Source organism: Lupinus angustifolius, unplaced genomic scaffold (assembly GCF_001865875.1).
Source record: "Lupinus angustifolius cultivar Tanjil unplaced genomic scaffold, LupAngTanjil_v1.0 Scaffold_16_75, whole genome shotgun sequence".
Taxonomy (NCBI): Eukaryota; Viridiplantae; Streptophyta; class Magnoliopsida; order Fabales; family Fabaceae; genus Lupinus; species Lupinus angustifolius.
In genome coordinates, this window is record NW_017718924.1 from 357 (window position 1) to 28,270 (window position 27,914).

General features: G+C 36.4%; 1 protein-coding gene across 2 annotated transcripts; it reads right to left on the reverse strand.

Annotated features, from left to right (window-relative positions):
* Nucleotides 1-27,914, reverse strand: LOC109337986 (cell division control protein 48 homolog D-like). Of its 2 annotated transcripts, XR_002106496.1 has the most exons (11): nt 27,791-27,914; nt 27,509-27,674; nt 26,935-27,163; nt 25,689-26,455; nt 25,384-25,605; nt 25,202-25,273; nt 24,811-25,092; nt 24,265-24,624; nt 23,817-24,174; nt 4,928-4,932; nt 1-12 (listed from the first exon to the last, which is right to left on the reverse strand). XR_002106496.1 is itself a non-coding variant. In XM_019575106.1 (9 exons), the coding sequence occupies exons 1-9, from the start codon at nt 27,817-27,819 to the stop codon at nt 23,869-23,871; spliced, it is 2,433 nt and encodes an 810-aa protein (XP_019430651.1). In that variant the 5' UTR covers nt 27,820-27,914; the 3' UTR covers nt 23,625-23,868. The 2 variants fall into 2 exon arrangements, 1 of the variants encoding a protein (XP_019430651.1); XM_019575106.1 differs by lacking the exons at nt 1-12; nt 4,928-4,932 and having other exon boundaries at nt 23,625-24,174.

Consider the following 27,914-nt stretch of genomic DNA (forward strand, 5'->3'; position numbering starts at 1 on the left):
CAGAAAAAGTTACTATAATTTTAAGCCAGCTAATTCACCCCCCTCTTAGTTGCAATCTTGTTCTTACAATACCGATGTTTTTTTAGTGATACTTTTGTGTTGAAATTCTTGTGTATAATTTTTGTATGGAATTCCTCTGTGTGTATTTTTAATGCTTTTTTGTAAGATGATGTTTTTGAGGAATCTCTTCCTCTTTGACATATGCTACTATTTATAGCCTAAGTATATTAATATATAAAAATATTCTCATTTAATTTCATTGAGAGATTAAATGTGAAATTTGATTTGGTTTTATTAATTGAAATTCAAATTCTGATTTCCATCATTATGGTTTGGAGGAAGTTAAAGAAAAAAAATCAGATTTCCATTTAATTCTTGTCCAAAAAATCAAGGTTTTCTTGAATCTAAAATTATTTAAAAATTAAAAATCCAAATTGAGTATTAATACCTTCAGTGAGTAATAATTTTTCTAAAACCCAAAATTATTGTTATACCCACCGTGAGTAAAAATAAATATTTGGCTTTAACAATATAAAATTAGAAATAATTTTTCTTAGATAAGATTTTTAATCGATTCTAATTCATCTTAATATCATTGCATTATTCAATGATAGGTGAAAATAATCTTTTTAAATTTTATACAAATCGCGAAAGATATTTAATACTCTATCTTGATATTATTTTTCTAATATAATTATAATCTTTACCTTACTCATATTGGGATGCAATCAATTTGATATGATTTGTATTTTTCATAAAGCAATCTTTGATTTGATTTTTGAGAGATATCATGGTAAGTAACTAGTAAAGAAATGAACGTTATTTTGTCGAGACTCAGAAAAAGCCTTTGAGAAAGTAATGAATTTTGATGAAGCAGATCGATGCTTTGCTGTTGGACTAGGGATTTTGTTGAGGCACCCGTGTTACCATATTGAAGCAGAGATTTGTTGAGACACCCGTGTTGCCATAACGAACCAAGGTTTTGGTAAGGCACTCGTGTTGCCATAACGAACCAGAGATTTGCTGACACACCCGTATTGTCATAAAGAACTAGTGATTTGTTGAGGCACCCATGTTGCCATAATCAACCAGCGATTTACTAAGGCACCTATGTTTCCATAAAGAATGAGAGATTTGCTGAGGCATTCGTGTTGTCATAATAATCCAAGGACTTGCTGAGGCACCCGTATTGCCATAATGAACCAAAGATTTGTTTAGGCATCTATGTTAACTTAAAGAACCAGGGATTTGTTGAGGCATCCGTATTGCCATAATCAACTAGGGATTTATTGAGGCACCTGTGTTGCCATAATGAACCAGAGATTTGCTGAGGAACTTGTGTTGCTATAATGAACTAGGGATTTTTTGAAGCACTCGTGTTGTCTTAATTAACTGAGGATTTGCTGAGTCATTCGTGTTGCCATAAAGAACTAGGGATTTGCTTAGGCACCCAAGTTGCCATAAAGAACTAGGGCTTTGTTGAGGCACTCGTGTTGTCATAATGAACCAGGGATTTGTTGAGGCACTCGTGAGGCCATAAAGAACCAGAGATTTGTTAAGGCATCCATGTTGCCATAATGAACAAGAGATTTTCTGAGGCACCCGTGTTACCATATTGAAATAGGGATTTGTTGAGGTACAATGTTGCCATAATGAACCAGGGATTTGTTGCGGCATCCCTATTGTCATAAAGAACAAGGTATTTGCTGAGACACCCATGTTCCGGTAATGAACCAGGGATTTGCTAAGGCACCCGTGTTGCCATAATGAACAAAGGATTTTCTGAGGCACCTGTGTTGCCATAAAGAAACATGGATTTGTTGAGGCACCCGTGTTGTCATAAAGAACCAGGGATTTGTTGAGGCACCTGTGTTGCCATAAAGCGCTAGGGATTTGATGAGGCACCCGTTTTGCCATAGTGAACCAAAGATTTATTGAGGTACCCATGTTGCCATAAATAACCAAGGATTTGTTAGGCATTTGTGTTGCCATAATGAACTAGGGATTTGCTGAGACACTCGTGTTGTCATAGTGAACAAGGGATTTGTTGAGGCACCTGTGTTGCCATAATGAACCAGAGATTTGTTGAGGCACCCATGTTGCCAAATGAACTAGGGATTTGTTGAGGTACCCGTGTTGTCAAAAGAACCAGGGATTTGCTGAGGTACCCGTGTTGTCAAATGAACCAGGGATTTACTGAGGCATCCGCGTTGACATAATTAACCATGGATTTTCTGAGGCACTCGTGTTGTCATAATGAACCAGGGATTTACTTAAGCATTCATATTGCCATAAAGAACTAGGGATTTTTTGAGGCACTTGCGTTGCCGTAATAAACTAGGAATTGGATGAAGCACATGTGTTGTCATAATGAACGAGGGATTTTTTTAGGCACTCGTGTTGTCATAATGAACCAGAGATTTTCTTAGGCACCCGTGTTGCTATAATAAACGAGGGATTTGCTGAGGCACTCGTGTTGCCATTATGAACCACGTATTTGCTGAGGCACCAATGTTTCCATAAAGAATCAGGGATTTGTTGAGAAACCCATGTTGCCATAAAGGACTAGGGATTTGCTTAGGCACACGTGTTGCCATAAAGAACTAGGGATTTGTTAGACACTTGTGTTGCCAAAATGAACCAGGGATTTGTTGAGGCATCCATATTGGCAAAATGAACTAGGGATTTTTTGAGGCACCCATGTTGCCTTAACGAACCAGGGATTTGTTGAGGCACCCATGTTGCCTTAATGAATCAGGGATTTGTTGAGGCACCTGTGTTGTCATAATGAACCAGGGATTTGCTGAGGCATCCGTGTTGCCATAATGAATAACGGATTCGTTGAGGCACCCATGTTTCCATAATGAACAAGAGATTGGTTGAGACACTCGTGTTGCCATAATGAACCAATGATTGGCTTAGGCATCCGTGTTGGCATAATGAATCCAATGATTTGTTGAGGCACCCTTGTTGCCATAGAGAACAAGGGATTTGCTGAGGTACTCGTGTTCCCATAATGAACCAGGGATTTGATGAGGCACTCGTGTTGCCATAGTGAACAAAGGATTTGTTGAGGCACCTGTGTTGCCATAAAGAACTAGGGATTTGCTGAAGCACTCGTGTTGTCATTAAGAACCAGGGATTTGTTGAGGCACCTGTGTTGCCATAAAGCACTAGGGATTTGTTGAGGCACCCATGTTGCCATAATGAACCAGAGATTTGATTAGGTACTCGTGTTGCCATAAGGAACTAGTGTCATACAATTGAGCCTGAATTAATAACATTATTTGGAGGTGGTAGTGTCATCCAATTGAGCCTGAATTAAAAACATATCATTTTTAAATTAAAATATATTGTCATATGCTTACTTACCAAACTCTAGATTAAAACAAATATAAAAACGAGTCCCAATAAGAATTTGAGTGCAACACCCTGCTAAACACAATTTTATATACATTCATTCTTTAATATTGAACAATTATCTTAATCAAATATATTCAATTATAAATTACAATATCTAACACAACTTATTATATTTGACATTTATAGCATGTAGAGTACACATATTAAACGATAGAAAAACGGTTTGACAAACATGGTAGGACATGTCAACATGCTAATCATTATAAGGCAAAATTGTAATATCAATAAACATGAATGAGCATGTTAGTTTTAAAAGTAATATTATATATTCTTAACAAATCAGATTAGATTTTAGAAATGTGGCATGTGCAATTTTTAACTTATATGGAGTTGAAATATATTAGTCCAACTGACATGTATAACTTTTTATGGTTGATATAATTTTTAAAGTGATTTCTTAATGAAGTATTATATATTCCTGATCATGGTGGATTGAAAAATCAAACTTCAATCCTTTTTTATATGATAAAATGTCATTTTCAAGAAAACGTTTTCATTTTTATTTTAAATAATGTATTGGAAAGTGATTATTTGATTTTAATACAGATATACTTTTTGTGCTCATCCTTATTAAATTAACTAGATTCCCTCCATTAGAATAACTTTTATTTTCAATTTAGTTCAATAAATTAAATTTTTATTTAATAGCATATGTTTTTTGTACATATTTTCCTTATAAACTCAATCACACCAAAATTAAGAATCCTTGTTCCCTAGTTGAAAATAAAGAGTCATGAGGAAAAATTTGTCTACATAATATCAAATAAAATAAAGTTACATGAACAAACTAAAAATAAAATAACTTAGAGAACTAATATAATCAGAGTGTAATATATATATATATATATGTATATATATGTATGTATATATATGTATGTATGTATATATATGTATGTATGTATATATATGTATATATATATATATATGTATATATATATATATATTTTTTTTTGTAAGTGTGAAAATTTATACATAGTTAGTATATCATGTATCATTTCATTTGCATTACCTTTTGAAGAATCAATGATAATTAATATCAGAGTGTAATATATATATATATATATATGTATATATATATATGTATGTATATATATGTATGTATGTATATATATATGTATGTATATATATATATGTATATATATATATATATTTGTAAGTGTGAAAATTTATACATAGTTAGTATATCATGTAACATTTCATTTGCATTACCTTTTGAAGAATCAATGATAATTAAATATAATTGATGATGATATAGTAACAATATTAAATCTTTTACATTGTGACGGCATATATTTTTCTCATATGATAGATGGCATAAATTACAGGGTCTATTTTCTATGTAATGTCAGTATAAATATTTATATATAGTCATTATATCTTTTATTATTCATTTGAATTAGTTTTTTGAAGAATCAATTATAATTAAATATCAATATGGAATAGCAATATAATACATTTTTCTAACACATTTCAAAAGGTAATAATCCAATGCTCATTTCATTACAGTAACTTTAAGAGTGTAATATTTATGTATTCTTAGTATAAAGAATTATACATAATCAGTAGATTATTCATCATTTATTTATATTACTTTTTTTTAGAGTCGATGATAATTAAACATGAATAATGAATCATGTAATGACAATATATAAAATTCATACATTATAAGCGCATACATAATTTTCTCTAACTTTAATTTCATCCAAGAATTTGTGGAAATTGTATTATTGACGGATATAATATTAAATCTTTTCATGTCTTCATCCTAAATAACATAATACATGAAGGATTATATTTCTCCCCATGAATAAATGAGACTTTAGTTTTATATTTAAAAAATTATTACTCAACAAAATAATCAAACATTGAGCATATATTTGTAGGATAGTTTTATAATTTATTTCTTGCTTTATATTGCTAGATATTGTCATGCTAGGTAATATTTTAAGAGGTAAAATAACTACTTAAGATTATCTTGTCAAACTTTATTTTTATGCTATTGTAATTCTAATGTGGTTATTAATTTTAATAATTATACGAATGCAATTATCATATTAATACAATGTGTAATTGAGTTTTCTATATTAACAGTTGTGATTATTTTATTTTAATGTATCTTTTCAATTCATCACTCTATTTGGTTCAAGGAAAATGGAAGGAAATAAAAAAAAATTCAAGGAAAGAAAAGATGAAAAAAGTGAGCTGAGAAATTAGTTATTTGGTTTAACAGAAGAAAAAAAAGAAAAAAGTTATAATTTTTCTTTCATCTTGTTTGATCGTGCAAAAAAAATGAAATAAAAAGAAATATTATACTTATAAAATTACATAAACACTCATAAATAAGAAATGTTATATTTACATCATTGTTGTTACTACTTTTTTTAGCTGTAAGAGCATATTCTCTTTGACCAAATTTACTCCAAGAAGTATAAATATTAAACAAATACTTTTGTAGACTAAAACATTTTGTAAAAAATAAACCTAAATATATTAATTTAGGTATCACATATGTAATAAAAATAACAATAAATAAAAAAAACTTTTAAAAATAGATTAATACAAATATATCACCCAACAAATTATAAATTCTCCAACAATAATTAAAACTGAAAATAAAAAATAAAACTCTACCACAAAAAATGAATGAATAAAAAAAAATAATTAATTAATTAAATGAAGTTGTATGAATTAGAACAAGTGAAAATATACATAATTTATTTGGAATTAAAATAACATTAGATGTTTAGCAATATAATTGTTCAATTTAAATCCCAAACCTTTCACTCTTTGCTTGTACAGATAGCACCATGGATTTAAGCCAAAAAAGGGATATTTTGCCAAAAAGAAAAGTAGTTTTGAGTGAGTTAATATATTTGTTACTATTTACAAATGCTACCGCTAAAGGAAAAATTCAAATGGACAAAAGTAGTTTTTATGACATTATCCCTTTTCAATGTTTGCCTTCATCTATTGTGTTTCCTAACTACCGACTTGATCAGAAGATTGGACTAATGATTTTTCAACTCATATTTAAAAAATACTGGATCACATGTAACACTTGTAACTTTCTATTCTTTTAATATGTGAGTAAAAACAAAATTTGAAATTATATATGTAGAATTATGTTAAATCTTTTAATGAGTATTATGTCTTTTGAATGACTATTTAATTGGTTTATGATATTTTGTTTATTTTGAAAATAAGTTATTTTATTGGTTATTTTTATAGCCGACTGAATCCATATCTTCTTGAAAGTGAGTTTTTGTGTCAAAAAGGTTATTTAAAAATATATAGTTGATTTGTAAAATATTATTATATTATGATCATATTAAATTATTCATGGTGTTTGGAGTACCTACTAATGATTTAACATTAAACGTCTTTTATGAATATTTATCTTTTGATAAATAATGTAACAATTAATATTCATGAGTGTTATTTACTTTGATCACCTTATCTTTATCTTAATTTGATTTGAATATAATGATTATGTTTATTGTATTGTTTATCATAAAATATTTTGATGGTATATCATACTCTTATAAATTTATCCTTTTATCACTAACTAAACAACAATTATCTTATTATATACACATCCTTATAACTCTTGTGACTATGGTTATTTATCTACTCCCACTTTCTAGGCTCCATAATCTCTATCATCTTTATCTTTGTTTCAAATTCTCAAACCCTGAGCATCATCTTTTAATCCTTCCATATCAATTTCATATACTCATATTACTTTTATTAATCCACCAAAACCATATACGTGTCTTGTTCTTTTGTGGGATTGTTTGGATTGTTCTTCATTAATCCAACAACACCAAGTAGCACTCTACCAAATCCATTCTATTGGTTAGTTCTAATTCTCCTTTTCTTTCATAAAATTGAATTTTCATATGGTCAGTATTCAAACCATTTATTTTACCCGGATCCAAAATTAGTTGATAGTTATTACTCCTTGTGGTGTTTTAATGAACATAGTGCACTTAGTTTTTTCATATATATATAATGAATTAATTGTTCGACTATGACTCTATGATAACCTAAATTAATGTCTTTATGTGGAGGTGAATAATTGTTGAATAATGAACTGTTTAATATTAGATTGATAATGATTTACTTTATATGACATCTTTAAATAGATTTTTGTGTACATTAAACTTATTATTTATTATAGCTTTATTGAACAAGAACATATATATTATTCTTTGAGTTAGACTAATCTACTTTGATCTTGATTTACAATACATCTTTTTCGTTTGTCTTGGTTTCACATGTACAATGAAACACGATCAATCCATGTGTATATACAGAATAGTATATATTAGGTGTTAAATAAATCTATACAGATAAAGTTATACTAAAACTACTGTTAAAAAAAAATATTTGTATTATCCATAGTTGTTATATAATTTGCAGTTATAGTATATGAATGTTATTTAATTTATATTTAGTAATTATGTAATATTTGTTTTCCGGTATAATCTAAGGTTGATTGAGTGCTCTTTGAGTATGTTGTCCTACAATTCTCATTTTATTCAATCATGACTCTATTATTTGGTGGTGATAAAATCTCAATCTTACATTGTAGAAAAAGAATATAGCTTTGGTAAAGTATAACGTTGGTGTATGTTTATATGAGATAAGCTTAAGTACTTGGGTTATTTGAATTGATTGTTATTTCATTGTTTGACAAAGTAATGATGTTTCGGTCAAGTGGATGCTAGTAGTGACGCTTATGGTGCTACAACAAGTTGAAGTTATGAGATAAAGCGACTAAGGTGAAAGAGAAGTCCATTGTGGTCTTAGAGTATTTCATTAAAGTTTTTCCTCTCTAATTCCCTCAAAAGTCAGAGAGTCTTGTAGATTAGGAACTCTTATGGAAACTTGTTTTCATGTAAGAGTCCTTAATCTTTTTCATGACGATGTATAGAGTCTTAGATATTTGATTGGGTTAGAAATATATGTGTATGAATTCATTTTTGTGTGTAACATAATGCGAGGTACGCGCTTATGTTATTACATCGTCATGAAAGGTTGTTAAATAATTATGTTTGCAGACATGTGAGTATTGTGATAAATTGATAATTATTTTATGTGCTAAATGTTTGTGATAAGGTTGTAATTTAGAAATATCTCAATTGCAATGATTATGTTATTAATTGTTGTATTGTTGTATTGCAATGAAAAATATTATGAGTGAATATTGTATTTAATGGGAAATACACATATTAGCTGTTATATTAATTTAGAAAATACATAAGTTTGAAATGATAGAAATGCATCGTGGCTCGTTCGTTGGACTTATTTCTCATTGTTCGACTATGACTAACTTATGTGATATTTGTGGAAATAAAACATATGAAAACCTTGATTAAAAGATTTAATACACTAACTTCAGTTAGTGTACATGTATTGCATTCTTGTAGTTGGAGTTGGAGAAAATGGAAAGATACACTGATAGAAATATCATTGGGATTTGGATAGGGGCGGCAATAACAAGTGATTCGTCAAGGAGCCTTGAAGGATTGTTTAGGTGAGACAGTTCAGTGAGAGTCAGGTTTTATAAGCCGTATAACCAAGATAGTCCTATATGCAAACTAAATGATCTCTCACAGCCCCTTGCGCATTTCATGATCGGTAGAGAGGATTCCTGAAACGAACATGACTTACCATGTAAGCACCTCTGATAAAGGTAATTGAAAATATGGATATTGTAATTTGGTGGTGATTGATTAGTTGAATTGCATATTGCATTGCATGAAATATATATTAATTGGGATGGGAATATCCTCTTGTATAAGACACTAACTTCAGGCATCATTTGCATGCATTTGACATTGTTTGGTTTTGGTTGTGATATAAGATGTCTCACTTTAATGTTATTTCTCTATGTAATTTCATGATGTGATCACCGTAGTTGGTTCCTACTCCCTTTTCTTTGTCTTTTCTTTTGTCTATACTATATGTATGAACATGTTTGTTGCAGTTTCTCTATGGATATCCATTGATGGAAATATAGACAAGAAGAACTTAGGTGATGTCTAGTTAAGTATCTTGTTTATATTGGGATTATTGGCTTTAATTTAAGAATACCTTTGGTCTTTTGAACTAATTTTGTATAAGTTATATTTTATGAAAAATACTTAAAATAATTCTTTTTGCATACATGATGTCTTTTCTAATCATTATGTTAAGATTGAATTAATGATTTTGTAAAGCTACATACTTAAAAATAGATAATTAATAAATCATGGTTTTTTGAAGTTGAATATGATACCTCGTTTTTGGGTAATGATAATATTGAATATTTTCACATCTTGAATATATCAATGAAAACAAATTTTAAATTCACTCTGATTTTCTAACATGTTACCATTAATTTTCTATAAATTTTTATCATATTGTTATAATGAAATCCTAATTTCTAAGTTGCAAAAAATGGGTGTTACATATCACATTTTTCTACCAAAAAATGACACTCCACATATCACCATTTGTAAGTGGTTAAAAAAATATTTATTTATTAAAATTTTCTAACCAATTAATTGCTTAATTAAGTTTTTTTAGTAATGGAGAGTTCAACCTTATTTGATTTTAATCCCTATCATTCTTTAGACGGGTCAAGACCTTAAATGTTAAAAAAAACTTAGTGTGCCCTCTCGGAATTTAGGATGCGAAAAACTTGTGCGGAGACGTATGTATGTAAAGACAACCAATACATTTTTGCTAACACATATTAAATCTAATTAAAATTTAAGCATAAATGATAATATCAAAAAACATAAATGTCTTTGTTTGTAAATGTAACATATTATATATGTCTTCATGCAAATTTTCTCTGACCTCTATTAACTACTTATATGCTAACAAAGTGCTACATGGGAATGGCAAATGACAAATGGTGACTAAGTTGGCACTTGATTCATGATCTGGGAAAAGGACCAACACTAAAAACAGACCCATTCCCCAACAAAAATATGATACCTACCCACTCTAATCATATATGAGCAGTATTGATAAAACTGTACTGTACCGGCCGGTTCAATCAGAAAACCGAACCCCTTACCAGTATGGGACGGTTGTTGTACCAGATATGTACCAGATCTGGTGGAAACTGGCCAAAACTGGCTGATATTCTTCAAAACCAGTAAACCAGCCGAGTTGGGACTAAACCGACCGGTTGTTGTATTTCAAAAAAACGAGCCAATCTTGAGTTTCTCTTCCAATTACATAACACTTAATCACTTTTGTTTATATTGGAGGAAATGAATTCTTTTATTATCTTCTTGATTTCATTTTGTAGAGATTAGATTATAGATTGAGTTTGGTTTTGAGGGGATTGGTGAAAAATAATATTATCATATTACAATATCACCATTTTTATCTAAGTTATCCACACATTATATGAAATAAAAATGTATATATAATGATAGTGTAAATGATTTTTAAATATGAGAAAATGTATGCACTCATAGTGCAAAAGTTTTATATAATGTTAATATATTATCCACCATATTATAGGTTTACATATATATTAATATAAACATGTATGTCCGGTTTAACCGGCATGTGGTTTAATTATTGAATCACTTGTTGAACCACTATACCATTATATCAGTACCTTGGCCGGTTTAATAACTGATACGGTTTTAATAATACTATGAGTATTCAAGTGATAAACACTTTTAGTTCTATGAGTATTTATAGGAGGCTTAATTATATTTTTAGTAAGGGTGGTAATACGGGCCAGCCCGACCTGACCCGCCTTTGGCTCGTCAGAATATGGGTTGGCCCGACCCAACCCTTATTGTTAAAAGGGCTCAAAATGCTAGCTCGACCCATATTTGGCAGGGCTGCCAGGCCGGCGGGCTGACCCGTTTTGTTTTTTCTTTCAAAACACACATTAAAGCTTTTAGACAAAAATAAATAATTCAAACAATTCATAAATGTCTTTTAAAACAAAAAATCACAAACAAAAGACACAATCTCATAATAACATATTGCATTAGTACAAAACAATAAATCACCATAGTCTTAAACTTTTAGACTCCTAGTTCACAATAGAGCTTATAACTCATAAGTTTTAAAAAGTGTATAAGAATCAAAATTATTATATTATAAATCAATTACAATAAAGTATATATATTACTCAATTTAATTTGAATTTGACTACATTGAAAATATAAATTGAAACCCAGTCGAATTCAATTAATTTTTCAAAAGAAATCAAAATCAGTAGTTCTGTTTGAGTTTCCAATTTTCCATTTCAATTAATTAAATGTTTAAATTTGATTCAAACACCTCTAATTGTCACTGAAACTCCACCTTTATCTGATAACATAACAAGTACAATAATTATATAAGAGTGAAGATAATAGATAACTACATAATAAAATATTAAATGTTCATTTTACAAAGAGAAAGAAGAATTATAGGCTTAAACATCCAAACATAAGTTAAAATTGTAAAAGTTTAATCTTAATTGCAATGAGTAACATGATAGACAAATAAACTTTAATCTTAATGTTGGTCCGTCGGGCCAGCCCAGCCCGACCTTCCATGGCCCGTCTAAAAAACGGGCTTCCAAAACGGCTTGAATGCAAGCTTTTGGGCTAAAACCCTCAGTTCGGCCCGCTAAAAACACATATCCGAATGGGCTGGCCCGTCAGGCCAAGCCCATTTTGCCATCCCTAATTTTTAGTTCCTACACAAGCTCAATCATACTTGGTTTCAATCATTATTTTCTTTTTTATACGTCAAAGTCCTTAATTAGTTATGATCCCAACTATTAAGATACCACTATTTGATACATTGGCTGTGCCACATGGCAAATGTAGAAAATGAACAAAAACAGAAGTGGATCTAATAGCCTCGGGCCCGACCAAATAAAGCACACAAAACAGGTCTAACCAACAAAATTATAGTCTGAATGCAGACCCTTTTACTGTATGAAAAGTAGGGCTAACCTAGTCGGGACTTTTTGGACACTTAACTCACTTACCTCACTGTTAAAAAAGCTTTAAAACCAGTTTCATCCATGCGCATATTAGCAAACGACCATTATTATAATACAGGTTCCTTTCCTCGTGTGTGGATCATATACATCTCATTAAGCCATGAGACATTTTCGAGTCTGAGTAAGAAATGCTAATGAAGACAATCTGATAGAATGCAAATAGCAAATCTACCAAGAACACTATGAAATTATTCTACTCCTAAGAAATTATAAACTAAGAAGATAATAAAAGAGTAAATTTTTCATATTTCATTCATTGATTGCTTGCTTTCATTATGGATGAACAAAACACTATTTAAAGAAACCCTAAAATGATGATGACCACACAAGTGTCATCATCTCACAATAAGAACATTCTAGAATTATTCTTATAATATTAATATTTAATAAACCTAAATAATCAACTATAATATTTTATCCTATTCCCTTTCTAATAAATCTCATAACAAACATTATAACATACATCCTATCATTACCGACCCCTTTAAAATCAACCTTGTCCTCAAGGTTGTAACAGTGATCCAAAACTCTATTAAACTCAGTCCCAATAACAACTTGTTGTGTCCTGGTGATCTTCTCTGTGAGATTTGAAAAATTATGTATTGGAATAGCAACAAAGTTTTGGCCAATATTTATGGAAGCCGTTGGCAACCAAGAAAATATAGCAGCACAAGTAATAGGTGTCCACACTGGAGTAATGAATAAGGCATATGTGGGTATCAATGGAATAAGGGATGGGAAATATTTGTTGGTTAAACATGGAGAATGAGTAATAAATACTAGATAGAGGATATTGAAGTGTGGAGAGTTAAACATATGCTTGAAAATTGGCAGTAATAAATGGTATTAATATTGTGGGGTCCATATACTTTTGAGAGTATAAAATGCAACGACCATATTTTAAAAGGGGAAGCTAGATGAGTTTGGGTGGGTGATATAGGAAAGGCCACATGGCAGTGTGTGAGAGGCAAGTTTGACTTTACATGGATCACTCCCTCATCTAGTGGTGTACGTGAATTTGTGCTTTTTCTGAATGGCCAAGATTTCACATTACTATCCCAATCATCCTTAACAATAAAAGTTTCAAAATGTTTCCTTCTTCCCCAAAAATACTCACTCAAACCAGATTCTTCCATTTTTTTCTCCTTCTCCACTTTCTTTCTACTAGAAAGCCTAAATGTAAAATTACTCTCAACTTCTTTAAACAAATTCGGTTTTTCATTTTCTTTTTGAGTTCTAGGGAGAGACTCTCTTATTTCTATCTTGGCAGATGTGTTTTCCGATGACGGTGGCAGTGGCTCCAGCGGTGACTTATGGTTGTGCTTGGGTCGTGAAAGTGATTGCCGTCGTCGGAGAGGCGGCGGTTGTCGTCGTACTGTCATTTTCCAGCGTTGAAGTGGTGATATCCAACGGTGGTGAGTGAAAGAGACATAGTTCTCTATGGCGCTTCATTTGTTTACAATAGGGAGCCAAAGATTGTTGAATTATATTTCTAATGTTTTTGAGTTTTTTGTTTCTGTTCATGATTTTTGTGTTGGTGATGTTTGATATAATATGAGGTGATTGTTGAGTTAATGTATAGCATGGTTGATAGGATTGATAAAAATAATATTGGAAAGGTAGATAATTTGGTTGTGGAGGTGGTTTTGGGGGAGGTTGTTGTTTTGGCCACAGTGGAAAGGAATGAGAATGAGATATATAGTTGTGAGGTTTGGTGGTAGTAGTTTGAGAGTAGAGGTAAGGGTTTTGAAGAGTGTTGGTGACATGAGATTGATAATGAGAGTATGGAGGAATGATACTTAAGTTGTTACCTTAACATTAAGGTTGGAAAGGGCCTTGAGAAGGGATTCATGCCTTGCCTCATCTTCATTTTGCAATTGTTGGAACTGCTTGTTTATGAACAAGAGAGCATCATCCACACCCATAGGAGGCATTGAGGACCAAATGAAAGCACCAATTGATAGGGAACAAATTGCAAATCTACGAAGAACACTATGAAATTATTCTACTCCTAAGAAATTATAAACTAAAAAGATAATAAAAGAGTAAATTTTTCATCGTTTGAAGATCCAGGTTGATTTGGGGTTAGTTAAGGGGGTTCAGGGGGAACTGTGTTCATACCTGCCAGTTTTTCTGTGATAGAACGAAGAGCTTCAGCAATGGTCTCATGCCTGGAGTCTTGTTGCTCCTGGTTTTCTTTGAGTTTGTCTGCGAAGAGTTGTAAGAGATTGTCATCAAGATCTTTGTTTGTAGTTTTAGGAGGCATGATATCAGGAATGAAAGCACCAAGTTGTTAGGATCTTACTAACTAATTACTATACCTGGAGAAATTAAAGACAGAAACAAACAAAAAAATTAAAATAGGAAATATCTTCATTCATAGCCTCCAAGCATTAACAATGCAGAATTTAAATACAGAAGCTTGAATCATTTAGGGTTACTAAAGAGACTGAGCTTAAACAAGAGCTCATTCTGGAAACTTAAAGACAAACATTAAGATGAATTAATATTTCACCACAAAGTCAGAAATCTAATTGGGTCTTTGTTTAATACGTGTGGGCCTTTGGACCATGATAGGTTGTGGGCTCATATAATCACCTATCCCTCCAAGAGACACCTTGTCCTCAAGGTGTGTGGAAACTTCGGTAGTGTGGTTCCCACGTGAGTTGGTAATGCAACGGTCAGCTAGAGTGGGTGGAGGACAGCTGTCATCTTTGAACGGCTGGATCCGTGTTGGCGCCAAAAGAGGAGATTGAATGGGTGGTCTAGATGTATGCAGAGGAGAGATGGGAAGTGGACCGTGGAGTCCTCCTTGAGACGCGTAGCGCATTAATGAAGGTGCAGGGCGTGGCAGGTTATCCAAGGGTCCAGAATCATTGACCACATCCAACGGTGTGATATTAATGGGGTTTGCTGCCCAAGGTGAAGAGAGAGTAACATATGGGATATTGGCTCCATCAGTTCCCAAGTCAAAAGTACATTCATTGTAGTTTGCTTTTAGAGTTCCAACCCACACACATTCTTTCAAAGGGTTCTCTGCCAAGCTTTCTTCACCCTTCTTTTTTTCTTCCACCGTGAAGCCTATGTTCTTTAGAGAAGGCTCCCCACCGTGGGAAGTCTTTGTTACCACAAACTCTTGTCTTCCCTTTCTCCCATTACCCGTGATGACACCCAGGGCTGGGTCATTGATGACCTTGCTATTATCCTGAACTTGGGTTGCTGTCGGTGCTGATGCTGCATGGGTTATGTGTTGTGAGTCTTGGAGCAAATCGTCACGTGGGAGTTCAACAAGGTGAGACTCTGGATCGCCATGGAATCGTCGGAGCAAGGAAACATGGAACACCGAGTGGATGCAAACCGAAGGAGGAAGGTCGAGTTCGTAAGCCACGGGGCCAATACGGCGTGTAACTCGGAATGGACCAAAAAATTTGCGGGACAGTTTGTTGGAGCGACGACGGGCCACGGTGTGTTATCTGTAGTTGAAGCCGAAGAAGGACCCACTCCCCTTCCACAAAGGTAACATCTTTTCGCTTTAAATCTGCTTGTGACTTCATGCATTGTTGAGCATGAAGAAGGTTTTGTTTCAAGGTAACTAACATTTCCGATCTGGATTGTAGTAACTCATGGATCTGTGGGTGTGTGATGGATCTCGGAAGATAGTCCCGAAGAGTAGGTGGTGGTCGACCGTAGAGCGCTTCAAAGGGGGTGAGCTTAAGTGAGGAATGCAGATTTGTATTGTGCCAATATTCGGCCAAAGGAAGGTGGACAAACCAGCAGGTCGGGTGAGTCCCCGTGAAGCAACGAAGGTATGTCTGTAATCCCCTGTTCACAACCACTGTTTGACCATCGGATTGAGGATGGTAGGCAGTGCTATAGCACAGGGATGTCCCTAAGAGTTTGAATAACTCTTTCCAGAATCCACTAAGGAAAACTGGGTCCCTGTCCGAAACAATACTCTTTGGTACACCATGGAGTTTGCAGATGTCGTTTAAAAAACGACGAGCCAATGATTCGGCCGAGAACCGAGTCGGCAGAGCAACAAAGTGGCAATACTTGGTGAGTCTATCCACGATAACCCAAATCACCGTGTGACCATGGGAAGGAGGTAAGTGGGTGATAAATTCCATGGATATGTCTTCCCATACCTTCTCAGGTATTTTTAGTGGCTATAATAACCCATGTGGTTTCTGTGGCAGGGACTTGTTCAATTGGCAGGTGGCACATTCACGGACCAGTTGCTTGACGTGCTTGGTAACCCCCAGCCAGGAACAGGAAGCTATGAGTCTGGCCAAAGTTGGTCGCCAACCAGAGTGCCTAGCCATCGGTGATTCGTGATACTCCTTCAGCAAGGTTAACCGGAGATCATCAACATCAGGTATGAAAAGTTTGTTTTGATAGAAAAAGAACCCTTGTGAAAATTGAAACTGATCAGTGGCATGTTGTTGTATCACTGTTTGTCCAGGTGGTGTAGCATAGAAGGAATGAAGTCGATCCAAAAGTTGAGGTATGGACAAAGTCACAGAGAAAAATTGGGCGGAGTCATCCGAATGGCATCGAGACAAAGCATCAGCGACCCGATTTGAGGTACCTGTTCGATACCTAATATCATAAGTGAACCCTATCAATTTTGTGGCCCATTTCTGTTGTTCTGGTGTGTGGAAACCCTGAGTCATCAGGTGTTTCAAACTCTGTTGATCTGTGTAAATGTTGAATTTTCTGCCAATTAAATACTAACGCCACTTTTTTACAGACTCTATCACGACAAACATCTCTCGGACATAGGCTGAGGCATGCTGCATCCTTGGAGTCATTTTCTTGCTGAAGAAAGCCAAAGGATGGCCCCTTGCGAAAGCACCGCGCCTATAGCAACCACTGAAGCATCGGTTTCAACATCGAATGGCACGACGAAGTCTGGAAGATGGAGCACTGGAGTTGTAGACATAGCTTCTTTTAATTTTGTAAAGGCATTGTGAGCCTCATTTGTCCATGTAAAACATTGTAATTTTAATATGTCGGTGAGAGGAGCGACGAGTGTGGCGTAGTTTTTGACAAACTTTTTGTAGAAACCGGTGAGTCCCAAGAAACCCCTGAGAGTCGTGTGAGAACGTGGTTGAGGCCATTCCTGCATTGCATGGATTTTGTCGGGGTCCGGTCTTACAACCCCGGCAGAAATAATATGACCCAAATAACTAACAGTATCAACACCAAACATACATTTGGAGAACTTGGCATAAAACTGGTTAGTAATAAGTAGGTCCAATATAATGCTCAGATGCAGGAGATGATCAGTTAAGTTAGAACTATAAATAAGGATATCATCAAAGAAAACCAGAACAAACCTCCGCAAATGGGGCCTCAAGAGGTCGTTCATTGCTGCTTGAAAAGTGGACGGGGCATTGGTTAGCCCAAACGGCATAACAAGAAATTCGTAGTGACCATCAAACGTGCGAAAGGCTGTTTTCGCAGTGTCACTAGGTTGCACCCTGATCTGGTGATATCCAGATCGTAAGTCGATCTTGGAAAAAATGGTTGCTGCACCGAGCTCATCCAACAACTCATCAATGGTGGGAATCGGAAAGTGATCACGGATGGTGATTGCATTGAGAGCCCGATAATCCACACAAAATCTCCATGTGCCATCTTTTTTTTTAACAAGTAAAACTGGTGAAGAAAAAGGACTTGTGCTAGGTGTTATAATGCCATCTTTTAACATTTCTTGAATCATCGTAGTCATGATTTCCTTTTGTGAGTGAGGGTAACGGTAGGGTTTGACTGAGACAGGGGCTGAGTTGGGTAAGAGGGAAATGGAATGATCGTGGGGGCGAAAGGGAGGTAGGCCTTGTGATTTCTGAAAAATTTTGTCAAATTTGGTGAGGAGAGTTTGTATGGCTGGGTTGAGGAATGGGGTGTTTTGAGTGGTATGTGTAGGTGAGTGTAGTAATGGCAGAAAAGTGATGGTATGGAAGGAGGCAATTGCATCAGTATGTAAAAGGCGAGAGAGTTGATGAAAGGTGGAGGGGGAAATAGGTGTAGTAGGGTCACCTTGGAGGGTGATGGTGTTATCCCCTACCTTAAAGGACATGGATGGGATAGCGAAATCAGAGGTGACTGGGCCTAATGTTCGCAACCATTCAATGCCAAGGACAACATCGGCCCCTTTGATGGGTAACAAGTAAAAAGGAATGTAGAACAACTGATTTTTTAGTTGGATAGGTGTGTTGGAGCACAAACCTGTACAGTAAATGTAAGCCCCATTGCCTACCATTACAGGAAACTTTGGAGTAGGGTCGATGTCCAATTGTAGGTAGTGTGCTAGTCGTGGTTGAAGCACATTATGGGAACTGCCCGTATCGACCAGAACGGTAACTGGGTGCCCAGCGATGAAACCTTGGAATCGCAGTGTCTTGGGCGATGGTTGGCCTTCTAGAGCTTGTTCGGAGAGTTGGAAATGAATAAGCTCGTCAGGTGAAGGAACAAGGTCTTCCTCTACAGTTTCCATGGAAGACAAAAGAGATTCATCCGGTGAATCCAAATCGTTCACCAACATCAGCATGAAGCGTTTGGGTTGGCATTTGTGGCCTTGGTGATATTTTTCATCACAACTGTAACATAGGCCTTGGGCACGTCGCTCTTGCATTTGAGCAATAGTTAGACGACGTACTGGTAAGGTTGGTGGGGTAGATGGGGAACTGGAAGAGGGGGCTATTTGTGTTGGGGGTCGTGGGTATTGTAGTGAGGGGTTGTGGTTGTTGAAAGGAGTGTAGCGAACATGTCTATGCAGGGGGGGTTTAGAGTCTTTGATCTTTGATTCCACCAATTTTGCAAGTCCCAAGGCATCTGTTATGTGAGATGGGCGTAATATTGCTAATTCGCGCCTGATCTCAGGAATAAGTCCCGACAAAAAACAATTGAGGATGACTTCGGGAGATAATCCCCAAATTCGATTGCACAATTTTTCAAAATGCTTCTGATATTCTTCCACAGACCCTGTTTGGCGGAGCTTAAACAACTCTGCTTGGTGGTTTTCATAACAAGAGGGACCAAAACGACTCTCCAAGCACCTAGTAAAACTATCCCAATCAGTAAATGTTGCATTGTGAAAAGCCCATTTGAACCAGCTCAGGGCATCTCCCTTCATATAAAATGAGATAATATGAATTCGCTGATCTGGGGGAACTTGATAAAGTAGGAAAAACTGCTCTGCTTGGAATAACCAGTCTAGTGGTTCAGATCCGTCAAAAGGAATAAGCTGCAGCTTGGGTGGTCTAGGCTGTGTGGGTGAGAAGGGCATTTGGGGAAAGTTGGGCCGTAGGTAGGGATGGGGGGGTATGAAAAATGGGGAAACGGGGGTGTGGGTATAGTTGGGAAACTGGTTGGGGGAGGGTTGTTGAGGTGGGGGAATCGGGATATTAGGGTTGGGGTTGGCCTGATTTGGTGTTAAATTTAGGGGTACGGAAATAGTTGGGTGTGTGTGGGAAATGTTTGAAGATCCAGGTTGATTTGGGGTTAGTTGAGGGGGTTCAGGGGAAACTGTGTTCATACCTGCCAGTTTTTCTGTGATAGAACGAAGAGCTTCAGCAATGGTCTCATGCCTGGAGTCTTGTTGCTCCTGGTTTTCTTTGAGTTTGTCTGCGAAGAGTTGTAAGAGATTGTCATCAAGATCTTTGTTTGTAGTTTTAGGAGGCATGATATCAGGAATGAAAGCACCAAGTTGTTAGGATCTTACTAACTAATTACTATAGCTGGAGAAATTAAAGACAGACACAGAAAATTTAAATAGAAAATATCTTCATTCATAGCCTCCAAGCATTAACAATGCAGAATTTAAATACAGAAGCTTGAATCATTTAGGGTTACTAAAGAGACTGGGCTTAAACAAGAGCCCATTCTGGAAACTTAAAGACAAACATTAAGATAAATCAATATTTCACCACAAAGTCAGAAAGCCAATTGGGTCTTTGTTTGATACGTGTGGGCCTTTGGACCATGATAGGTTGTGGGCTCATATCATCACTTATCCCTCCAAGAGACACCTTGTCCTCAAGGTGTGTGGAAGCTTCGGTAGTGTGAATCCCACGTGAGTGGGTAATGCAACGGTCAGCCAGAGTGGGTGGAGGACAGCTGTCATCTTTGGACGGCTGGATCCGTGTTGGCGCCAAAAGAGGAGATTGAATGGATGGTCCAGATGTATGCAGAGGAGAGATGGGAAGTGGACCGTGGAGCGCTCCTTGAGACGCGTAGCGCATTAATGAAGGTGCAGGGCGTGGCAGGTTATCCAAAGGTCCAGAAGCATTGACCACATCCAACGGTGTGATATTAATGGGGTTTGCTGCCCGAGGTGAAGAGAGAGTAATGGGTGGGATATTGGTTCCAGCAGTTCCCAAGTCAGAAGTACATTCATTGTACGTTCCAACCCCCACACATTCAGAGCCCGATAATCCACACAAAATCTCCATGTGCCATCTTTTTTTTTAACAAGTAAAACTGGTGATGAAAAAGGACTTGTGCTAGGGGTTATAATGCCATCATGTAACATTTCTTGAATCATTGTAGTCATGATTTCCTTTTGTGAGTGAGGGTAACGGTAGGGTTTGACTGAGACAGGGGCTGAGTTGGGTAAGAGGGAAATGGAATGATCGTGGGGGCGAGAGGGTGGTAGGCCTTGTGATTTATGAAAAATTTTGTCGAATTTGGTGAGGAGAGTTTGTATGGCTGGGTTGAGGAATGGGGTGTTTTGAGTGGTATGTGTAGGTGAGTGTAGTAATGGCAGAAAAGTGATGGTATGGAAGGAGGCAATTGCATCAGTATGTAAAAGGCGAGAGAGTTGATGAAAGGTGGAGGGGGAAATAGGTGTAGTAGGGTCACCTTGGAGGGTGATGGTGTTATCCCCTACCTTAAAGGACATGGATGGGATAGCGAAATCAGAGGTGACTGGGCCTAATGTTCGCAACCATTCAATGCCAAGGACAACATCGGCCCCTTTGATGGGCAACAAGTAAAAGGGAATGTAGAACAACTGATTCTTTAGTTGGATAGGTGTGTTGGAGCACAAACCTGTACAGTAAATGTAAGCCCCGTTGCCTACCATTACAGGAAACTTGGGAGTAGGGTCAATGTCCAATTGGAGGTAGTGTGCGAGGCGTGGCTGGAGCACATTATGGGAACTGCCCGTATCGACCAGAACGGTAACTGGGTGCCCAGCGATGAAACCTTGGAATCGTAGTGTCTTGGGCGATGGTTGGCCTTCTAGAGCTTGTTCTGAGAGTTGGAAATGAATAAGCTCGTCAGGTGAAGGCACAAGGTCTTCCTCTACAGTTTCCATGGAAGACAAAAGAGATTCATCCGGTGAATCCAAATTGTTCACCAACATCAGCATGAAGCGCTTGGGTTGGCATTTGTGGCCTTGGTGATATTTTTCATCACAACTGTAACATAGGCCTTGGGCACGTCGCTCTTGCATTTGAGCAATAGTTAGACGACGTACTGGTAAGGTTGGTGGGGTAGATGGGGAACTGGAAGAGGGGGCTAAGATGGGGAACTGGGTGAGGGGGCTGTTTGTGTTGGGGGTCGTGGGTAGTGGAGTGAGGGGTTGTGGTTGTTGAAAGGAGTGTAGCGAACATGTCTATGCAGGGGGGGTTTAGAGTCTTTGATCTTTGATTCCACCAATTTTGCAAGTCCCAAGGCATCTGTTATGTGAGATGGGCGTAATATTGCTAGTTCGCGCCTTATCTCAGGAATAAGTCCCGACAAAAAACAATTTAGGATGACTTCGGGAGATAATCCCCAAATTCGATTGCACAATTTTTCAAAATGCTTCTGATATTCTTCCACAGACCCTGTTTGGCGGAGCTTAAACAACTCTGCTTGGTGGTTTTCATAACAAGAGGGACCAAAACGACTCTCCAAGCACCTAGTAAAACTATCCCAATCAGTAAATGTTGCATTGTGAAAAGCCCATTTGAACCAGCTCAGGGCATCTCCCTTCATATAAAATGAGATAATATGAATTCGCTGATCTGGGGGGACTTGATAAAGTAGGAAAAACTACTCTGCTTGGAATAACCAGTCTAGTGGTTCAGATCCGTCAAAAGGAATAAGCTGCAGCTTGGGTGGTCTAGGCTGTGTGGGTGAGAAGGGCATTTGGGGAAAGTTGGGCCGTAGGTAGGGATGAGGGGGTATGAAAAATGGGGAAACGGGGGTGTGTGTATAGTTGGGAAACTGGTTGGGGGAGTGTTGTTGAGGTGGGGGAATCGGAATATTAGGATTGGGGTTGGCCTGATTTGGTGTTAAATTTGGGGGTACGGAAATAGTTGGGTGCGTGTGGGAAATGTTTGAAGATCCAGGTTGATTTGGGGTTAGTTGTGGGGGTTCAGGGGAAACTGTGTTCATACCTGCCAGTTTTTCTGTGATAGAACGAAGAGCTTCAGCAATGGTCTCATGCCTGGAGTCTTGTTGCTCCTGGTTTTCTTTGAGTTTGTCTGCGAAGAGTTGTAAGAGATTGTCATCAAGATCTTTGTTTGTAGTTTTAGGAGGCATGATATCAGGAATGAAAGCACCAAGTTGTTAGGATCTTACTAACTAATTACTATAGCTGGAGAAATTAAAGACAGACACAGAAAATTTAAATAGAAAATATCTTCATTCATAGCCTCCAAGCATTAACAATGCAGAATTTAAATACAGAAGCTTGAATCATTTAGGGTTACTAAAGAGACTGGGCTTAAACAAGAGCCCATTCTGGAAACTTAAAGACAAACATTAAGATGAATTAATATTTCACCACAAAGTCAGAAATCCAATTGGGTCTTTGTTTAATACGTGTGGGCCTTTGGACCATAATAGGTTGTGGGCTCGTATCATCACCTATCCCTCCATATTTCATTCATTGATTGCTTACTTTCATTATGGATGAACAAAACACTATTTAAAGAAACCCTAAAATGATGATGACCACACAAGTGTCATCATCTCACAATAAGAACATTCTAGAATTATTCTTATAATATTAATATTTAATAAACCTAAATAATCAACTATAATATTTTATCCTATTCCCTTTCTAATAAATCCCATAACAAACATTATAACATTCATCCTATCACAATCCATTTCAGTGTTACTTTTAATAAATTAATGCGTAAGTTAAATGTTTATTAGAGAATGATACCAAAGAACCAAAAGAGTGAAGTATTTTTGCATATAAATCATAATAAAAGTGCTGCCTTGTTATTTATACATTATATCAAGCGGACCAACAATTAACATATTTTTTTTCCAGCTTTCAAAGTGGCTAGCACCTAATGCTGACCACATGAACCAATGTTATTTCGGGGCATTGACAACAAAATCCAATGCAAATCTGAAAATGAACATACATAAGGTAGCATTGACGTGTTCATGATCAAAGAAAACCAAAAGATAACCTAATTGTAAAGATCATCATCATCAGCTCCAGCAGCACTTGCAAAAGGATCAGATGTCGCGGCAGCGGCACCACCTGCGCCAGAGCTGGTATCTGCAAACCGAAACTCACTACCAAACCCTCTTGACTGCTGCAATGTTTGAGCAAATGCCTGGTACTTGCGAATGTCAGCATCACTTACACTCCTTCGTGCATACTTCATTGATTCTTCAAAGTGAGATGCCTTAATTTCTGCTACTTCTTCATCTTCAATATCCTCTTCCATGGCCTCAGGGTTATCATTTCTCCTCCTTTCTTTCTCGATGTCCTGCAAAGAGACGTTGCAGAAATTTTTTTAGCTTAAATTGAACACACTTTAATAATTAGTATACAGAGAAAAGGGTGGCTAAAACTGTACCTTCTCAATGTTCTCTCTTATGGCATACTTGCATGCACGCTGGCAAATCTCAGTAATATCAGCACCACTGAAGCCTTGGGTATACTTGGCAAGAGCTCTAAGGTCAACATCTTTTGAGATAGGGGATTTTCTCAAGCAAGATTTAAATATCTGATAACGGGATTCCTCATCTGGAAGGGGTATATAAATCAATTGATCTAGACGTCCTGGTCTGAGAAGTGCAGGGTCTATAATGTCTGGCCGATTAGTGGCCCCTATGATGAACACAGTCTTTTTTGCTGACATCCCATCCATCTCAGTAAGCAGTTGGTTCAAAACCCTGTCAGCTGCACCACCAGCATCTCCTACGCTACTGCCTCTCTGCAAGATAAAACACACAAGATTTAACACTGGCTCACAAGAAAGGACACATGTACTACTCTTCAGTCACACACTAATTATTAATTAACTTGTTTGAATATATTTAGAATGCAAACAGGAATGTTCATACACACACAAAAATTTGACTTCTGTCTGACACAGCTCAGTTAGATTCGAAGTACAAACCTGTGTTGCAATAGAATCAAGTTCATCGAAGAATAAGACACACGGAGCAGAACCACGCGCCTTGTCAAAAATTTCCCTCACATTAGCCTCACTTTCTCCAAACCACATTGTGAGTAGCTCAGGGCCTTTTATACTGATGAAGTTTGCCTGACATTCATTGGCAATTGCTTTTGCCAGAAGGGTTTTACCACAACCAGGAGGTCCATAGAAAAGAACCCCCTTCGAAGGAGACATTCCGAACTTCTCAAATTTTTCAGGGTGCTCCACTGGATATTGAACAGTCTGCAAAAGAAAATATCATCAAAACCAATAGTTGAGATATGAAAGAGTGACGAGATTCAATCCAAGACTTCCATAAAAAAAAGAAATTCAATTCAAGAGTTCAAATTACCTCTTGGAGTTCTCTCTTAACAGTTTCAAGACCACCGATATCTTCCCAACTGACATTTGGCACTTCGACAACCTGATTATTAGCATAGTTGAAGTTACAGATACATAGAAGTTCAAGTGTAATCACAAAAGGTGCTGGCCAAGGAAGACTATACATGATATAAAAACAGCTAAAATACTTACTGTTTCACGGAGAGCAGAAGGATTGCTTGACCCAAGAGCAGTGTGGAAATGCTCATTCGTCACCGCCATTGAGTTCAGTATTTCAGCATCAATGGTCTCATCTTCCAAATCAATGACATCCATTTTCTCTCTGATGCACTGAAGTGCAGCTTCAGTACACAAAGCAGCTAGATCAGCACCGACATAGCCGTGGGTGTCCTTAGAAATCCTTTCTAAATCAACCTGCAAATTGATGGACAGACTTATCAGATTTCAGAACATTCAAATCATACCTCAATTTAGTAAGAAAAGGAATTCAATCTTACATCTTCAGCAAGCTTCATATTCTTGGTATGGATACGAAGAACCTCAAGACGCCCAACTTCATCAGGAACACCAATATCTATCTCCCGATCAAACCTTCCAAACCTCCTAAGGGCAGGGTCAATGCTATTCGGACGATTTGTGGCTCCCATAACAATTACATGTGCACGCGATTTAAGCCCATCCATGAGGGTCAAGAGCTGGGAAACAATCCTCCTTTCTACTTCACCGTGAGTCTTCTCCCTCTTTGGAGCTATTGAATCTATCTCATCAATGAAGATGATAGAGGGTGCATTCTTCTCAGCTTCCTCAAATGCCTTTCTCAGATTGCTTTCACTCTCTCCAGCCAGTTTTGACATGATCTCAGGACCATTGATGCAAAAAAAGAAAGCACCAGTTTCATTTGCAACTGCTCGGGCAATTAAAGTCTTACCAGACCCAGGAGGTCCATAGAGAAGAATTCCCTTTGGTGGCTTAACACCAATAGACTTGAATAACTGTGGATGCCTCAGTGGCAGTTCCACTAGTTCCCGAATCTGAGCCATCTGCTTTCTTACACCACCAACATCATCATAACCAACTTCATCTAATCGATTCTCATCTTCCCTTTTAACAGGTTCTCCTTCACAGAAAATCTCTGTGTCAGGAGCAACAACACAAAATTCACCAGGCTCAGTTTCAATAACCTTGAATTCTACACTTCTCATTCCTCCTCTCACAAGGAAAAAGTCACCCTTCCTCACTGGCCGGTACGCCTCCAGAAAATAAGCTGAAAAGGTAAATCAGGACATAGTATTCATATCGAAATAGAAAGCATCAAAGCATATATGCTAGTGAGCCAAGTGGAACCCAACAAAACTAACCTAGGTAGTAATATGTGCTGTGTACACATGTAAAATTTCAATGACTTATAGATTAAACCTCCTGACAGAGTAGTTTCTTGGCCATTTGAACATGGGCTCAATATCAACTTGTCACTTGAATGATTTCTAAACTAACTTGATTTTTTGAACAACCCATAGAGCAGGACAGCTATTATTTATTTGTAAGGATCACCGATTTCCAATACTGAAGAAACATGGCTGCTTAAAAATAATTGAGCCAACAATTCTCCTCAGCAAAAAACAAAATGATATCATGTGATGAACTAGCAGTTCTTTTTTTCCAATCATCTAATCGAAGTGGCTAAAAACAGATGACAAAAACATTCATACTATCCAACAAAAACAGGATGAAATAGATACTCACGTTTTAAGTACGCATCAAAGAGATTCCCAGTTACCCCTTCAATAGTGTCATCAACCGGTAGAATGTGGACTCGCTTTCCATATTTGACATCAGGACATTGATGAACAGAAATAACATCTCCAAGCCTAACCCTAAGGTTGTTTCTAACAACCTTATTCATTCGTATCTTTGGCTCCTCACATGTGTCATCAGCAAGTGCAATACAAACTGTATCTTTCCTTTTCTTTCCCTAAAGTCCAGAAGCATCAAACCAACACAAATTATTAAATATGAAACACGCAAAGAATGAAGGAAATAACTTAAACCAAAGCAAAGAACATCACAAAGTTGTAATAGAACGAATTTCCCAAACAATAATATAACATGCGTTACATATAACTGTGGTTACACATTATACTTTTATTACATCACTGCCACAGCACCTAAATATAAAATCTAAACTTAATCAAAATTGAACCAAAATTTAAACTAAACTAACAATTTACCTATTCATCTGAAGGAATTAAGAGATTTTAAAAACCTAAAATTTCTTAAAAAATACAAAAACCTAATTTCGTTGAAAATTAAAACTCACTTTGATCAAAATAGTGTCACCGCGAAAGAGCTGGAGCTTCTCCATAGTCTCCGGGTGAAGAACAACGACGGAGTTGTCATCGTTGATCGCTTCATCGACGACAAGACGATTTGGCGCCTTCTTCCGCTCTAAGATCGCTGTGCTGAAGTCCTTCTTCGTTCCCTTACTATAAAGAAGAAGAAAAAAGATCAAAATCGGATTCAATAACATCAAAAATTGAAGTGGAAAACGAAAAGAGAACATAGTAATAGAAGGAGATCTGAGAAATAAGAATGAACTTACGAATCAGAGGATTCAGGTTGATTAGCCATGGTTGAAAGAAGAGTGGTAGAGAGTAAAAGTATGAAGAGAAGAAGAGAATTGAAGAGGTGAGAAAAAGTTATGCGTGTTATTGATATTTATAAGA

Coding starts and splice junctions, on each gene's coding strand:
- LOC109337986 (XM_019575106.1), bottom strand. CDS start 27,819: ATGGCTAATCAACCTGAATCCTCTGATTC. Junction 25,606..25,688: donor ATATGAAGCTTGCTGAAGAT/GTAAGATTGAAT, acceptor ATCAATTTGCAG/GTTGATTTAGAAAGGATTTC. Junction 25,093..25,201: donor TTAAGAGAGAACTCCAAGAG/GTAATTTGAACT, acceptor TTTCTTTTGCAG/ACTGTTCAATATCCAGTGGA.